This window comes from Podospora bellae-mahoneyi (genome assembly GCF_035222275.1).
Source record: "Podospora bellae-mahoneyi strain CBS 112042 chromosome 1 map unlocalized CBS112042p_1, whole genome shotgun sequence".
In the NCBI taxonomy this organism is placed as follows: Eukaryota; Fungi; Ascomycota; class Sordariomycetes; order Sordariales; family Podosporaceae; genus Podospora; species Podospora bellae-mahoneyi.
This window is the reverse complement of record NW_026946359.1, coordinates 7,039,042-7,055,326: the sequence shown is the minus strand read 5'-3', so window position 1 is coordinate 7,055,326 and position 16,285 is coordinate 7,039,042. Positions and strand designations below refer to the sequence as shown.

Genomic DNA, 16,285 nt, shown 5'->3' with positions numbered 1-16,285 from the left:
ACTAAACAACCGGGAAGAGGAAGCCCGAGAACGCTTCCTTTCCTTCCTGCCTGCCCTTAACCGAGAAGCCGACCACCACTCAGGACTAACATGAGCGCGATAATGATGAGGAAGACAAACAAAACCGAGATACGCGTATCCTATGACACAACAGTGGCGAGCACAGGCTCCATCATGCAGTGTAGCATTCTAGAATCTTTTTGACCGCTGTGCCCTCGAATTGGCCGGACAGAACTGGATTGGACGACCGCTTTCCTCGCTTCTCGTATGGCTGAACAGGAGAAAGGGGAGTAGGATGAGGAATGAGGGGTGAGCGAAAGCGAGCGATGACGATGATGCTGCTGCTGCTTGTGGGAATGGGTGTGTTGGCGGAAAGTGGGGCTCTCACCCACAACAACATGAATGACAAGTGACTGACTGACTGACACCCCCCCCGGTTGAGAGAGGAAAAGACCAAGACATTTTCCCCGGATCTTGCTCGCAGAAGGTGCCATCCACCTGGCCGATTTGTTGCGGTGGAATCCCGTGCCCCTCCCGCCGCCCGGTGACTGACTTGACAGGCCATGAATAGGCCCGCCCTCTCTGTGTTAACCAAGTAACCAGTGACAAAAGCCCAAAGCCAAGGAGAAGAAAGAGAGGGCATGGATATCAGCAAAGGCAATGGCAAAGGCAAGTGGCAGGTCCCGACCGGGCGGATGAAAAAAAAAAAAAAAAAAAAAAACCACCCTATCAAACCACCGCTCGACACACAAGCAAGCCATGCATGCATGTGTCATCACTCTTGTACTCCCCTTCTAGAACACCCAAAGCCGGGGTCGCCGATCCCCAAAGCTAACCACGACATGTGCTTGCAATTTTTGGTTTTTTCTTCTTCTTTTATCCCAGGGTCCAAACCACCAAACCTGCTGTCGTGCTTCCCACTATCTTTCGTAACCACCAGGTAAGGTTCGGTTTCTCATGCCGTGCCCGCCTGTCCTGTTGCTGTGCCTGCTGTGTCATGTCACGAGAGAATCCTGACCCAATCCCATCATCCCAGCAAAACACCCCTTAAAAAAACCAAAAAAATACATCAAAACATAAATACATAAAGAAAGAAAGAAATAAATAAATAAATAAACAAGTGAATAAAAAAAAGAAAAACCTGATGCTTTAGGGTACACACTCTAGCAAAGCTGGGTAATACAACCAGCGGCGGCGGGATACCAACCTTGGTCAAGTCAGGACTGACGTTTGATAACTCCGCCGCCTTTTCTTCATTCGCCTTTTGTCCGACGGTTCCACCATGACCAAGTCCCCTTGGCACATGCAGCACCATTCACGCTGTAACCTCACATTCACCAGATCGAGAAAAAACAACCAAAAAAACCGGGGATACCATGATAATAAATGTTGTATGGTTTAACAGTATAGAATTATCTTTTGTCTAATCGGGAAAACCAGGAGGGAAAAAGAAAAGGAGAATAACCGAGAACAGGAAGGGGCACTCTTTCTAGATAAAGAGGCACTATAGGTATGATAATTCACCTCCCTTGGCCTCGCATTCCTTTTGAGGGAAAAATAGAGCTCCATCCGAGTCATGAAAAGTGACCTCGTTCAGACAGCCGCCCTCGTCCGCCGCCCGAAACTTTGAGACTAATCGCCTGCCTCCCAAAATGTCTCCCGTTCGAGGCTTTATAACAGCATTCAGACATATATGTACTGTGCTTCTTGCCAGGCCCTCTCTCCCCTTGTCTTCCCTCGTCCCGCGCCTGACGGTCGTCGATTGATTAAGTAGAAACCATTGGGGTGTCATGGTTGTATGAATGCGTGAAGGTGTGGAATCGATGTGGTTGAAAAGCCGTTGAACCAACTCGGCAAAGACCGCCATTGCTCGCTCCTCCCTACGCCAAGTATCGTGTAAAAAAATAAAAAAAAATAAAAGAACTGGACCGCCCAAACAACCGCTATGCTGTGGTGCACAAATCCCCTGATCCGTGTGTAACGCCAGTGCATGTGTGTCGCAGAAAATTCCTCGCCGACCTGCCAAGCCAAGCATGCATAACTAAAACAAATCTCTCAGTATCCAACACTACCGGGCATCTTTCCCAAAGAATGAGAGGTGAACTGCTTCTTCGGGGGGAGGTGGTTGTGGCAGAAAAGCTTCTCCCCGCTACGAATGAGACAGCCGCTCTTGGATGCGTCAATCATGGTGGTAGCCGGGTCGGCCTCTTCGTTGTCGGCCTTCTGGCAGCATTCGATGTTCCTGACCCATCGGTTGTTGACCACGTCGTGGATCGAGGTGCGCTGGTCCGGGTTTGGGTTGAGCATCTGGAGGAGAACTCTTCGGAGGGCGGGGGGTCTGACGCCAAAGTCGAACGCCTTGACTTTGGGATAGTCCATCTCGGTGATGGCCGGGTTTTCGGCGTCCTTGTGTGATGCGTTCCACTGCGCCCACCCACGGACAAGCTCGTTGAAATTCTTGTTGGCGGCGGAGTTATCGCCTTCCTGCGCCTTCTGCCAGATGGCACCACCAAAAACCAAATGAAGCATGACCACGGCCGAACTCCACACGTCCACGGCACGAGGGTCATAATCACCTTCCTTCTTCAGCACCTCAGGTGCCAAGTAAGGCATGCTGCCGCAGATGCCGGGCGCGCAGCGACGTATCTCGCCCATGTTCTTGCCGCACTGGCCTCCAGATTCTCTAAGTCCGGGGTGCGAGCCGCAAAAGACCTCAGAAACGCCGAAGTCTGCAATCTTGAGAGCGCTGTCGCTGGTGATGAGGAGGTTCTCGAGCTTGATGTCTCGGTGCGCGATGCCGTTGGAGTGGAGATAGTGCACACCCCGAACGAGCTGTTTGAAGAGACACAAACGGTCCTTCTCCTTGTCGTCGCCCTTGAGGTAACCCTCCTTCACCAGCCCGTACAGATCTCCTTCCGAGCAAAACTCCATGACGTGGTTCCAACGGCCGTGGTCGATGCAGAGTCGAAATGTCGTGACCACGTTGGGGTGGTTCAGACTCTTGGATAGGGTGTACTCGGATTTGATCTTCTTCTCGTACTCCTCCACCGTCTCCAGGCGCGATTTGCGGCGGAATTCTTTGACCGCAACGAGTTCGGCGGGGCATCCCTTCCTGGCCATCGTCTTGACCTTGCCGTGACCGCCCTTGCCGACCGACTTTGCATGGCGGCCGAGCAGCTTGTTCTCGTACTCGAATTCCGACTGCAGCTCGACCACGTCGACCACGAAATCATCAGGCAAGCTCACGCTCATGCGGCGAGCCTTGAGGCCGGTGCCGGTTTCCGCGGGCATTTCCCAGATCTGCCTTTCGATCTTCTCAACGCTGACCGGGCCGTGTGGCGTGGAGGCAACGAGGACCTTCTCCTGGTTGGTGTAATCAAAACTGCTCGCGCGACGTCTGAGTTGCAGTTCAGCATTGTTCGGAACATGCGGGCGGGAGCGCAAAAAGTTGGTCGAAGCACGTGGCTTCTTTTTGACAAACTCGTCGGAGCCGGGCACGGTTGGCGTCGACGCCTGCTCCTTGCTCCGGATAGCCATCTCGACAGGCGATCCCGGCGAGGGCGGAGTGTTGGAGCGAGTAGTAGCCGAACTCCTGTTCATGGACCACCTTCGAGTTGGCACCTTTCGTCCGCTCTCGTGCACCGGGTGCTCTGAGTAGCCGACACCACTGACGGCGTCAGACTTGTCCGGATGGGTGACACGTTTGAGAAAGCTCGACATGTTGCGACGAAGAGACGAGCTGCTGAAAGTGGGCCGCCTGATGTGAGGGTGTGCGGTGGGATCCTGGTCGGCCGAGGAGGCGGCGGCGGTGGGCGGCGGCGGCGTTGCTGGCTCAGCAGCACGAGGTGTTGTTTGGGTGTTGGAAATAACGGACGAGGAAGAGCTCTTGGGTGGTGCTCTCGGCGGGGTATCCCCGTCAGTATTCAGCACCAGGGGCGGCTTGGAGCCGGGCGTGGTGCCGGCCCGCACGGCTGGAAAGGAGGTGACGCTTTGGTCGGCCTGTTCCTGGGCCACGTCCGGATGGATTTCGTGAGTGGCAAGCGTTTGAAAATCCTGAGACTGGCGGCCACTCACGGGAGTGACGGGTTCGTTGGCGACCTCGCTGTCGGTCTCATCACCCTCTTCCAGAATGGGATCTGTAAGCTCGGTGGGATATTGGCGTGGCGATGATGAGTAGCTGGACCTGTCGGAATTGGGACGCACAGAGGACGGGTCTGGAGAGAGAAAAGTTGAGCAGAATGTTCGGTTGACAACAAGGCTTTCTTGACTATGGTGAGGGAGAGGAAGGGAAGGTGGAGAAGCAGAAGCAGAAGCAGAAGCAGAAGCAGAAGCAGAAACAGAAACAGAAACAGAAACACAGAAACAGAAACAGAAGCTGAAGCAGAAGCAGAAGCAGAAGCAGAAGTGGCAGAAGAAGGGGGGAGCCGTTGGTGGCTTAAATCAAAGAGGGTGAAGATACCTAATGAGGACGTCTGCGTAGCCGCAGCAGCCAGCGCTGAGATGGTCGCCATTGTGACCGATTATGTAGTGCGATAAAAAGCGCAACGGGAGCAGACGAGCGGCACGCAAAAAGCCAGCCGGCTTGTCTGGTTCTTCAATACGTCAGGGTCCGGCCGCCGCCTAGCGTGCGATTGAACGCAACCACAGCGGGGTGGACGGACGGGCTGCACAGGGCACGAGGGGTTCTGAGTAGCCAGAGAGCCGGAAATCCAGCTTCAACCATGTATAGTGTAAGGTACACCACTGGCTTATCTGGGGACCACCAAACCACCGCTCTCGGCGTAACCGATCGACCCTATATGCCTGAAGGGTATTGCTGGAACGGCCAGAAAGACGCCTGTCTGGTTCTGGGTGCTTCGAGCTGCAGGTAGGGGCTCACACACCACCTTTTTCCTCTCCTTGAAAAAGGACCCTCTTGTTTTTGTTTTGGCGGAACGCTTGCGGGAGCAAAGACGCTCGCAAGAAGGTTCACCGGCAAAACCGTGGTGTATATATATGCAGGGCCGCGCAAGTCGACCACGAAGCAATCTTTTCTGTCTGTCTGGTCGTTCCCTGCCAAGCCTGTCTCAATGAGCACGGCGAGATTTGTGTAGCCCTGTGTAGCTTGTAGCAGGGCGTGGCGCTGTAGTCCAAGTCTCCAAAACGGCCGAGATCTACAGGTTTAAATATCGGTGGTCTCTCGCGGTTCTTGGCGGTCGATTCGCATGGGAAGGTGTTGTTCGGCCAGGAATGGAGAGAGAAAGAGAGAGAGAGAGAGAGAGAGAAAGACAGAGAGAGCGAGAGAGAAGAAGGTTGATGTGCCCATGGGCCAGAAACTATAACGACATCGCGGGATGGGTCGGCTTCGAAAGGGGAAAAGATTCGAAAAACGAGTTTTTGGCTCAAGAAGACGAGACGGTTTGGTAATGTATGGGACGGATGGACAGCTGCGGGCAACAGGATCCCGGGGGGGTCGCTCTTGAGGGTTTTTGGGCGATCGGGGTGGTGGGGGTGAGTGTTAGCGCTGTGGTCCAGGGTGGCTGTATGGAACCCGCTGGGGACCACGGGGACTGGGGGGCTCTGCTTAACCACAGCGGGGTGGTCCTCCATTCCGCTCAACACATAAACCGCAGGTTGGATAATCTCGAGCTGGAAGCCCTCTCAACCCCAGCCAGAGCGGACTCGGAGACGCAACCTTACCTTTCAGGATGCTCTGTGTGTGTCCCGTCTCCCATCTCTCATGCTCACTGGGTACATGGGATGTTACGGGGCACACTGAGCTCAATCCAATGCGGCCGAAGGCGTCTATGCTCACACAGTCAAAAAATAAAATAAAAATGCAACCGCAACTCGAAGAGAGGTTGTAGCGAGTAACCTCGTGGCGGTATCTGAGTTGGGAAGCGGCCTGAATCGTAGGCGGCTGTACAGGTACCTACCTCCTCGGCCACTCTGAGATTGCAGACGCCAAGGGGGCCCACAGACCTCACCACCAGTGGTTTCGCTGATATGCTTCCCCCGATGCACTCCGCACGCCTGCGTGTTGCAATTAGAACGGTGGAATCATCAAACAAGTGTTGGAGGGGGGGGCGGGGTGTGAACAAGTGACACCAGAAAAGCTCCTCGCCGTGAGGGCTACTTGTGGGCGTCCAATGGGCTGCCGGGCACCAGGCCTGCACTGTTGGAACGGAGGTTGCATTGAAGCAATGCCATGAAACCTCAAAAACCTCACAAACCTCAAGTTTTCAGAATCATCTCAACTTGCACCAGAACGGCCTTAGGGGAGTCCCCTGCCCGTGACAACAGGCACGACATCGGCGGCTGGAACCTGCGCACGTACCGGGCACAAAGACTCCGCTGGTGGCATGGAGGCTCCACCCCCACCAGGCGCCGAGAGGCCGAGGATGAGGAATTGCTGCGGGGAGAGGGGTTATCGAGCGCTGGTGGATGGCGGGGCACATTTGGTACCTTTGTTCGTCTGTTCCGCTTCTCGTGGCTTTTCTAGAAATCACAGGCGGAGAGACGGGATGGGATAGCTTCACTTGTTGGCCCAAGTGTCTATCTTGATTTCTCGCTTTGTGCCATCTCTTTATTAGAGGAACCCCCGCTCTTGCTGGAGCATGTCGGAGCAGTCGGCTTTGCAACCTACCCTATCGTATACACTGCGCCAAGGACTCGAGGAATTACCAAGCCCTCCTCCTAAATATGCCGCAATATCATCTGCGAGTCGGCTTTTGTTGTGAGCGTTCCATGTTGTTGATCGCAGATCGAACTGCACTATACCCGGAGGAAAGCAGGGTGGCGGTTTTGCCAGCGCGATGGCTGCATCGGGACTGTCATCTTGGCGGGGTCTCTGAACCGCGTTTACAAACGCAATCGATGATCTCGGTTCTTTTCTGCTCCTCAAGGCCTCCTCACCTTGTACATGTCGTTAGTTGATATCAGAAACACTGAGCGTGATTAGCAATGGGTACGCGTATTTTGGGCAGCCCGAAAGCACATTTGCATGTTTCAAATGCCAGCCATTTTCAGCTTTGAGACTCCAACCTCGAGAGCCAAAGCAACGGATGGATGCCTTTTTGCAACTGAGCGAATCCCTGCCGAGGACTTGAGACCTCTGCAAGGCCGACTTGCGTCATCGTCTGGTGGTGTGCGCGTTGTTCAGCAGAACTGCAGCGAGAATAACCTCACTCCTGACGGGAAAGGGGGGAGGCTACCCCGCTTACCCTGCCCTTGTGCGTCGGGCTAGTGGGCACTAAGGCAAGGCTGGTGGTGGTGGTGTCCTCTGCTCGGGTCTCTTCAAGAACAGCCTTCATCAACACCGACAGCATCCCAGTGCATCCCGACGACCTGCCGAAGGCTGATCTCGGTCGGGCTTACATGTTGATCAGAAGAAACAGAGCGCGAATCTCTGCGGCGGCATTGCATCATTTGCTGCAGTGGGAAACTTGTTATCGCTCCTTCAAGAACACAAAGTGACAGAGAAAACGGACAGGGTTGCAATCAATCGATTTGGGGGCGTCATTGTCTTGGGTCATGGCACTGAATGTGGATTGTCTTATTCTCAGGGCAAGTCAGCACGCGACATTCGCACTCTCCGCCGCCGCCAGCAGGTCCCACAAGGCCGGCCGTGAGAATAAAGTTCAGCCTCCTCTTTCAGCAAACCCGTCACACGGAAAACGGCAGGTTCAAGTTCAGAAACAGACGGGTTACATTGTGCGGCCTCTCTCAGCCCGTCAGGAATCTAGATTCTCACTCAAGTTGATCGATTGATGGGGGGGGGGGACGCTTTATCGTCGTACAGCGGGCCCCGGTTATCCAAATTCAGGTCTCACTTGTCGTGTGTTGCTTACTTAAGACATCCAGCTTCCTGGGACATCTTCCAACGACCGCTGTGTCTCTTCTGCTCGTGGGGCGTGACGCAAGGAATTGATGGAACAAAAGCGTGGTAGGCAACGACACAAACCTTCACTATATATATATGTCCAAATGTGTATCTATCGGGCATTCTGGTACGCAACCCGGCGGCGACCTGGCGGGCTTATGGCATGTCAGGTACTCAGCGCACCGAGCCGTTGCCAAGGGCTCGGCGTTCGTCACCGCGTGCTCTCCTTCGGCATCCGTTTCCGCCAGTTACTTTTTCAATACCCTCCACCGGCCGGACGCACAAGCCATCCCGGACCTTACCTGGACACCACATCCATTCCAATCAGCGCAGAACTGTCAGCCAACCTCCAGCTACGCCTTCTGCCCAAAACGGAAAGCCGTCTCCAAGAAAACCGTCGTTCGATTTTCCGAGGGCGAGTGGAGCCTGTTATCGCTTCCCCCACGTTCTCTCTCCATGATTTCCCATCGACTGGCTCGCTTGTGATGCACTGCATCTGCAGCATTCCCAAAACGACGCCAACTGCCACAACACTTCTGCCGCCCGCCAACCATACCTGCCGCCCCCGTGTGGTTTGTGCAAAATGCTATTACCATATAATTGCTAAATGCGGGCTTCTTTTCCCTGTCAGCAGAGGAGGGGCTTGGCAGCCACACACTCGCACACTTCAGCAGCCATGGGAAGAAACATCTCCGGCCCTCTCAGCCACCAGTCCATCGCCGAACGCCCATCACGCCGTCCATGGATCTGCCGTGTGGTAGGAGAGCGGAAGAGACCGGGTATGGATAATCAGAATCATGACTTCACTCTTCTCCCGGTCCAGCCAGCAGATCGATGTTCCGCAGGGTCGCGGCGGTCCAGCGACACAAGGCAGCGCATCGACCGGCTTGGATAGGTCGAGATACCTCACAAGCTCGTCAGACTGTCTTGGCGTTTCGATCTCCCGTCTGGGCATTGCTTTCTTGCGCCTCGTCTGTCTCGGCTTGAGTCGATATGCTCGATCGTGCTGCAAAGGGGCAAGCCTTCACCGATCCCTGGACGCTCACCGGCGCGTCACTCTGCTCGCTCTTTCTCGTTGGCCTGTCCCAAGCCCAAGGCCTGACAGACACCCTTGCAAGGCGATGCCGAGAAAGGCTTGTTCATTCCCCTCCCCTCCGTTGCTTTTGTTTCCCCGCTCTTCCAACGACGTCGGGTTCGATATCGACCAGGATTGGGACATCAATACCAGTCGAGGCTTGCCGCTCAGGACTGGTCGACTGAAAAACACCAATGGGCTGTTGCCAATTGAGAAGCAGTATTCTCAAGACCTCGTCAGAGCCCGCATGATTCACACGGCAACGGATGCGTCCTGCTGTGTCCGCGATAGTATGCTTCGTGGCTTGAGTCTTTTTTCCCGCGCTCAGGGTGTACAGAGGTCTTCCTGATCAGCCATCCGTTCTCCAAGTACGACCCAAAACATGGCAGATGTGAATGATGGGGAGAGGGGGTGTGGGCGCGGAAGGAGAAGAGGAGGTGTTCCGCCCTCTTGGATGGGAGGAGCCGTGTGGATGCCGCTCTGGTGCGTGAACTCGTCTCCAGAACGAACTCACTCCTCTGCGTCCTCGGGCAATGGAGAACAAGTGACGGACGAGAGGCCATCTTGGAATCCAAGTTCCCTCGTGCTCGTGGGAGCCTGCCATTTTCCAAGCTCCATATCTCTTGGCGGAAGCGGAACCAGAACCGGCGTTTCTTCAAGACCCCATTTTACAACCTGCCCCGAGGCGGGAGGCTAAGTTTGCGGGAGATATCATCGGTTCGTTGGGACTAGCTTTCATGGAGGGTTTGTATGCGTTACTCTGTATGCCCTCCCAGTGCCCCTGACATGGAACCTGCCCCGTCTGGGCGGTCTGATTGGCTCTACCATGCAATAGGGTAGAGGGAACCAAGCGTTCCACGACGGCCTTTGGCACTCTGAACTTTCCCAACATGGCAACGAACATGGTCTGATATCAGCAAGTTGAAGTTCAGCCAGCCTGGCCAGCACATCATGATAGACATGGAAAAATCCCGCACGCAATGTGTGTTGGATGTTGTTTGGGACAGGACTAACCGCCATCCACCTCCCCTATCTGGTTCGTCTCGGGATTGGGGCTGACCCAGGCGTCAAGTGCTAGATGTACTGGATACTTTGCTGTACTTAGCTGCCAACTAGTCGCATCATTTGACCGCTAGCCAGCTTTGTTGCTTCCCTTCTGCCACGACCAAGCCAACGCCAGCAAACACCAGGACATTCGTAAGCTTTCACATTCGTCTGTTGCGGAACTTATCAACGAGTTCGGTACCTGCAGCCGAACCAGGACGCCGTGAACCACTTGGCATCGGTATTCCGTCGCTTGGCAAGGAAGCCAAGACGGTCAACCCAGGACCCCTTTTTTTCTGACATTTACATATGATCTTGGGATATCGAGATGGGATGCTGACACAGCTTCGGACCAAGCCCAAAAAGACCGGTAGCCCAAGTGCTCGGATCCTCGAGGAACAACATCACGGGACGGATGGCACACCCCATCATATATTCGCCGACCCGGAGGCCGGCTGACGTAGCGAGCAGGTTTGCACAGCTTGAAGCCAACCCCAACCAAACCCCCCCCCCCCCGAGGACCCCAAAGAACGCCCTGCCGCCCCAAGCACGCCCGATGAGTGGCCGGAGGTGGTGATGACGCGAGGTGACCCCGAAAGCTTCCGACCATCTGCTTGGTGGTCCAAGAAGGATGCTAAGCTTTCGTCGGAAAAGTCGTGCGCCCCCTCTGGCCTTGGGCTCCTTTTGTTATTCCCGCCGTGCCGTCTTTGCCGGGTCCGCTGACCGGCGGCACCGTTCAGCTGCTGCTGCGCTACGTGGAAGCGTCTGCAATCGCCGTCCTTTCTGTCGCGTTGTGGGACAAGCGAACCACCATAGAAGCCGCGATTCACAATTCTTTCGGTTTCTTGGTTCTTTTTTTTATGGGGGGGGGGGGGGTTCCATACGTACTTTTGTACTTTTGTGATTTGATCACGACTGGTGGAAGCTTGGCTTGGGGTGTTATCTGAATTTGCCAAACAAGCAAGTTGACAAAGAGGGTCATCAAGACTTATTGCGTTGCATCTTTTTCACCCAACCTACCAGCCAAGAAGAGACATTTACCCTTACTATTCCCATTGCCGTCTTTGGGAGAAACTCCTTGTGATGCTAGTTTTCCACATCGTAGAGCCTAGTGTCTCATACCCATCAGATATCCACACACACACACACACACACACACACACACACACACACACACACAGACAGACACACACACACACACACACACCCACACAAGTTTTATCATTTCATCCGCCGCCGCTCTTTACCGCGCGATCCCCTCCTTCCGGGTGCGGGTCTGAGTGGATCCCACAACACGGCAGATGCGAAAACCACGGCCAGGGTAAGACCCGGGACCCCGACTCCCCGAAGTTGCGATGGATGATGATGATGATGATGATGATGGGAATGGGAATGTTCAGGGGGTGATGAATGTTCAGCCTTCCACCGAAGCCGGGAATAGTGATATTGTTGTTCAAGGTGGGGTGTGGTGGGGGCTGCACACACGGGACCGGGGGGAGGAACCGGTGTCTGGTCTGGTTGTTTTGTTTTATGTATAGCCAGCCGTCTTTTGTTCGGTCTCTACGGTACGTAAAAACTAAAAAATAAATGAATACATAAATAAATAAATAAATAAAAATCAAAAAATAAAAAAAAATAAAAAATAAAAAATAAATAAATAAATAAATAAATAAATAAATAAATAAATAAATAAATAAATAAATAAATAAATAAATAAATAAATAAATAAATAAATAAATAAATAAATAAATAAATAAATAAATAAATAAATAAATAAATAAATAAATAAATAAATAAATAAATAAATAAATAAATAAATAAATAAAGACAAAAATTAAAAAAAATAAATATAAAAATAAATAAAAAATAACATAAAAAAATAAAAAAATAAAAAAAATGAAAAGAAAAAAGCCGATTAGTCACGATAGAAGATTGCAGATCTGTGAAAGAATTTTGTTTTTACGTACAATTCCATCCCACTGTAGGCAAAGGTCGGTATGTAAGGAGGGCGTATATGCATGTGAGTTTGTACATGGCAGGTGCGTGGACGTTCAGAGACAGGTGGTGGGTTTCCCGGTTTTCTGGGAAGTTCTGGAAGGGGGTTTTGAAGGATATAAAATGGCCCTATCAAGGTTGAGATGTCCAGCACGTGTCAGATTAGATTTGAGGAAGCCTCAGCGGGATAAGTAAGCAAGTGTTGATGGTTTTGTGTTCCCAACGCAAGGTTTGATTGTTGATGTCGATGGTAGACAAAAGAACAGCTGTCCAAAACACCTTGAGACATTGTATGGGGAGGCAGGAAAGGGGGAAACAAGGAGTGTCGAGTATCATGCGACCACGTTTCATGGTTTGATCTCCAGTCATTCTGGGTGAGTTTGGCCCCTGTCTTCTTTTTTGGGGGGGGGACGGGGGGTTGCGTGTTGGCAAGAAAAGCCAACGAGGTTGGATAAGGGCAAGTGCTGGTGGGAAGAAGAGGCGCTATCCTGGGAACAAGTCCTGGTTTTCTCCACCTGGGGGGCTTGGGAGGGAGAGTCCACCGGACTGACTCGGGAGTTGTGAGGAGAAGTGGGAAAAGCTTTATGGGAAAAGTTTCTGAAGGAAGGAGAACATGACAGGAAAACAGGGAGCTTGGCTCAGTTGGAAGAGCGCAGGTCTCATATGAAAATTGTCAGATTTGATAAGGAGAAATATGATCTGGTTGCAAAACATCAGAGTTATCCTGAGGTCGTGAGTTCGAGCCTCACAGTTCCCAATGGTTTGGTTTCCTGGTCCGAGGGGAGTGTTTGTTTACCTTTTTTTTGTCTTTGTTGGTGTTGTTTAGTTAGTTAGTTAGTTACTAGCTACATCTCTTTTTCTGCGTGGCTGCCTTGTGATGTTTGTTATGGAAGGATGTGTTCCATTCAAAGAACATAACATTGCTTCCATTACATTGCTTCCGTTACATTGCTTCCGTTACATTGCTTCCATTACATTGCTTCCATTGGGTTTGAGCACTGCTCTTACCCCTTTTCCTTCTAGGGTTTACCAAAAAAGGCGCTGCTCTTTTCTTGGGGTCAGACTCAAAAACATTCTGCTGTACAACACAAGTGTCGGCCTGGGCCTGTTCGCAGACTATTTCCTGGTTTTTTTCAATCAAGAATGAAGAAGACCCCAGTCTCGAGACGTGGCTACCGGTTAAGAGTCTTTAATGCAGGTGAAACGATCACTGCATATGTAGTCAGCGATTCTCCCAACACCTTGCCTGCTCCTGAGACTTAAGATACTGAGACAGCATTGTTATGTGGTCATAGCTGTACTCCTCAGAACTTGGAAAAAGTATCTATGTATTGCCTTGAAAGTGATATATGTTTGCTCGAACTCAGAACGGGACTGATGTCCTCTATTGTTTCGACCTCAACATGGCGAAACCTATAACATGACTAAAAAACTCTTTCTATATTCCGACTCTGGGTTCTCTTTGAAGATCGCCTCTCTAATGGCATGGCTAAACCGTGTGAGCATGGTGCAAGTTGGTGTAACCCCTGAACAAATGCCATACTGCCACTCAGCTCATGAGCCATTCTATGTTCCACCTACATACACAAGAACTCTCAAGACTACCTTTGAGTAACTTTCGAGTACTATTGTCGCTTTACACGAGAACAGCTCACAGCTACCCAGATATCTGAAGCCTCGCCGACGCTGCGAACAGCAAATCATCGCCGCTGCTGACGAGGTGATAGCATAGGTATTGAACGACTCGGCCTCTGTGATAGACCACAGAGACGTAAGCTGCCAAGTTTTGTGTCCCACCCAATACAGAATACAGGACCACATCAAGACGAACCAGAGGATTGTTCTGCTTCCAGCCCTGTTATTGACCGCGTATGTGATCCACGCGTCAAAAGCATCGCCCCCGAAACAGGAGCCTATCTACACAGAATAGCTTGACAGAGCCATGATGGTTTCTCTACCCCGACAGCACTTAAAGTACCTACCTTGTCATTCTTATCTGGAATACCTATGACTGATACAGACTTCTCATCTCAACCCAACGACTCACATTTCACACTGCCTTGTCCTCTGAGTAACCCAACCCTCCCCTTCTGAAAATGACAAACACAAGAAAAAAGAGCCCGCCAAGACGGCACTCGGTATTTTCATCTTTTGTCACAGCAGATTTGCCAAGTGTTGCACCTGCAATCTTTCTACGAGAGAAGACCGAACAGCGGCGCGGTGAGCCTCTTGGCAGGTGATACACCTGGGATGAGGACTGTTGAGCAACAGGGAGTCTCTTGGCAGGTGGTACACTCGCGTTCGGGATGACTATTGCTTTGATAGATCCATGCTGGGTCATACCGTCATACTGTCATACCTTCCAAGTTCTCGTAGAGCCCTCCTGTCGGTTTTGTTATCTACAGTCTTGCTAGCGGTGGGTGAGTATGCACGAAAGCCTTTTGCGCAAGCTCTCTTCTCACCTCCTCAGACGGGCAGGTATCACCACCCTTGGCAAGACACTCCTTCTAGAGAGCCCGAGAGTCACCTTTGCCAAGAGGTTTTGCTGGGCTCGGTCTGCAGTTAGACATGTGAGAGTCGTATGGGGAGGCAGGTACCTCTCTCTACTTTATCTTTTGTTGTCTGCACGGCGTGAGAGCACAGCATGGTCAGCACTTGGCCCTTATGCCACCACCCGTCGCATCAGCTATCCGTATCCTCCAGCGGTAAAGCCATCCGCAAAGGACGGGGATCAAGGCCCATCGAAGATGAAGCCGTGCAAGGCAAACCTTCCAGAAGCTCTGTCCAGGTGATTCATGCAGCAGTGCCCTTCGCGACAGACTGATTTTCCTCTTCTTGCCTTGTACCTATGTCGTGACATGCTAAGCAATCGTGGAAGTGTCGGCCACGAATCAATGGCGTGCTCCAAGCTGGCTGACTGTAAGGTTCCTTGGGTGATGTGAGAGAATGAGGGAAAGAGACATGGAAAATGTGACTGGGGCCGAAGGAATCGAAATCAGGAGAACTCGATAGCAAAAGTCTGAGAGTAGAATAGCTGTGGTTGCGACACTGTGCTCAATGCGCGCAGATCAGCAGATGGTTGATCGGTCATCACCATGCTTCTTGAAGCTTGAACTTGCAGGTGAGCTTTGCCGGCCTAGACTTGTGAACGAGAGAAGAGGACAACGTTACTTTGCTTGACAGTGATGAAAGCTGGACCGGCCATCGTCCAAATGGTTGACTGTTTGGTGCAACAATTGCCTTGTTCTGACGGATGACAGCCGTGACACTGTAGCACCTCACCGCCAACCCTTCTCATGCTGGCCGTTTGCCCCATGACTGAGAAAGACATTGAGCACAAAGCCACCGCATTTAAGAGCCAAGCGGTGAGAAGCGGCAGGCAAGGGGGTTTTGTGTCCGAGCACCGCAAGACCTAGAACGCCTTGTCTTGTGGCCCATCCCAGCGCGAACGACTCAGAGCTCGACGGGGAGTTAGGCAGGCGTACCCGCGGTGAGCACCTTTATGACTTGTCCGAAACAGCTGGCCGAGCTGGTTGCTATTTGTTGTTGCAGGCATCGGATCGTCTCTCCTGAACCGAAACAAGCACGACGCCCCATGTCGGCATGCACTTGACATGCCGCCCTTTCTCACCAGTCACTTTTCAGCTCAGCAAGAAGAAGCAACCATGGGGAGGTGAGATGTGACTCCGGAGAAGTAGTTTGCCGATTTGCCGAGTGCTTCCATGACAGCCCGAAGAGCTTGTTTGTTCTTGCTCTGGGTGGTCATGATGGTGTGGCCAGAAGACTTGATCGGCTTTGAGTCTCAGTTCTGCTTCGTGATACTATCAAACATCATTGGTGAGTGGTCATTATTTGACAAAGCCAGGGATGCGGTTGGGCGATGCAGAGTGAAATGATTCGTCACATACCAAGTTGGTTTGAGTTCAAGTTTTTTTTTTCCCTCCCTGGCTTGCATTGCTTCTTCTGTCAGTTATCTACCAACAGGAAGGCTATCCGCTGTCTCAGCGAAAAAAGAAACCGGCATGGCGATCCTACCACCCTTTACCAGCCCCTCAATCCCACTCACCATAATGATAATGATAATGATAAATAGAGGGAGACGTCCGGTTGTTCAGAGTGTGAGGGAATCACCTTTCTCCAGAGCAGTTGTGTCGTGGAAAGAGTACCCCGCGTTAGACCGCCAACACTTTTTATCTCGCTCAATCACCCAAACACTTCTCTCGCTCAGCAGACTCAACACCTCTCTCGAATCTCTTGAACGCTCACCACTCACTCAGGCACCCTGAACCATACCACACCAGGTCACAGGA

At 52.1% G+C, this 16,285-nt stretch overlaps 1 protein-coding gene and 1 non-coding gene across 2 annotated transcripts; both read right to left on the bottom strand.

Moving 5' to 3' along the window:
* Window positions 1-2,055: 2,055 nt before the first annotated feature.
* QC761_120760 (uncharacterized protein) lies at window positions 2,056-4,511 on the bottom strand (the record flags this gene model as incomplete). Its single annotated transcript, XM_062875359.1, has 2 exons — window positions 2,056-4,214; window positions 4,460-4,511. 2 exons carry the CDS (start codon window positions 4,509-4,511, stop codon window positions 2,056-2,058), a joined length of 2,211 nt encoding a protein of 736 aa, XP_062738609.1.
* Window positions 4,512-12,602: 8,091 nt separating this feature from the next.
* On the bottom strand, window positions 12,603-12,732 carry QC761_0023370. Its single transcript has one exon. It is a non-coding gene; the product is annotated as a tRNA-Met (tRNA).
* Window positions 12,733-16,285: the final 3,553 nt, after the last annotated feature.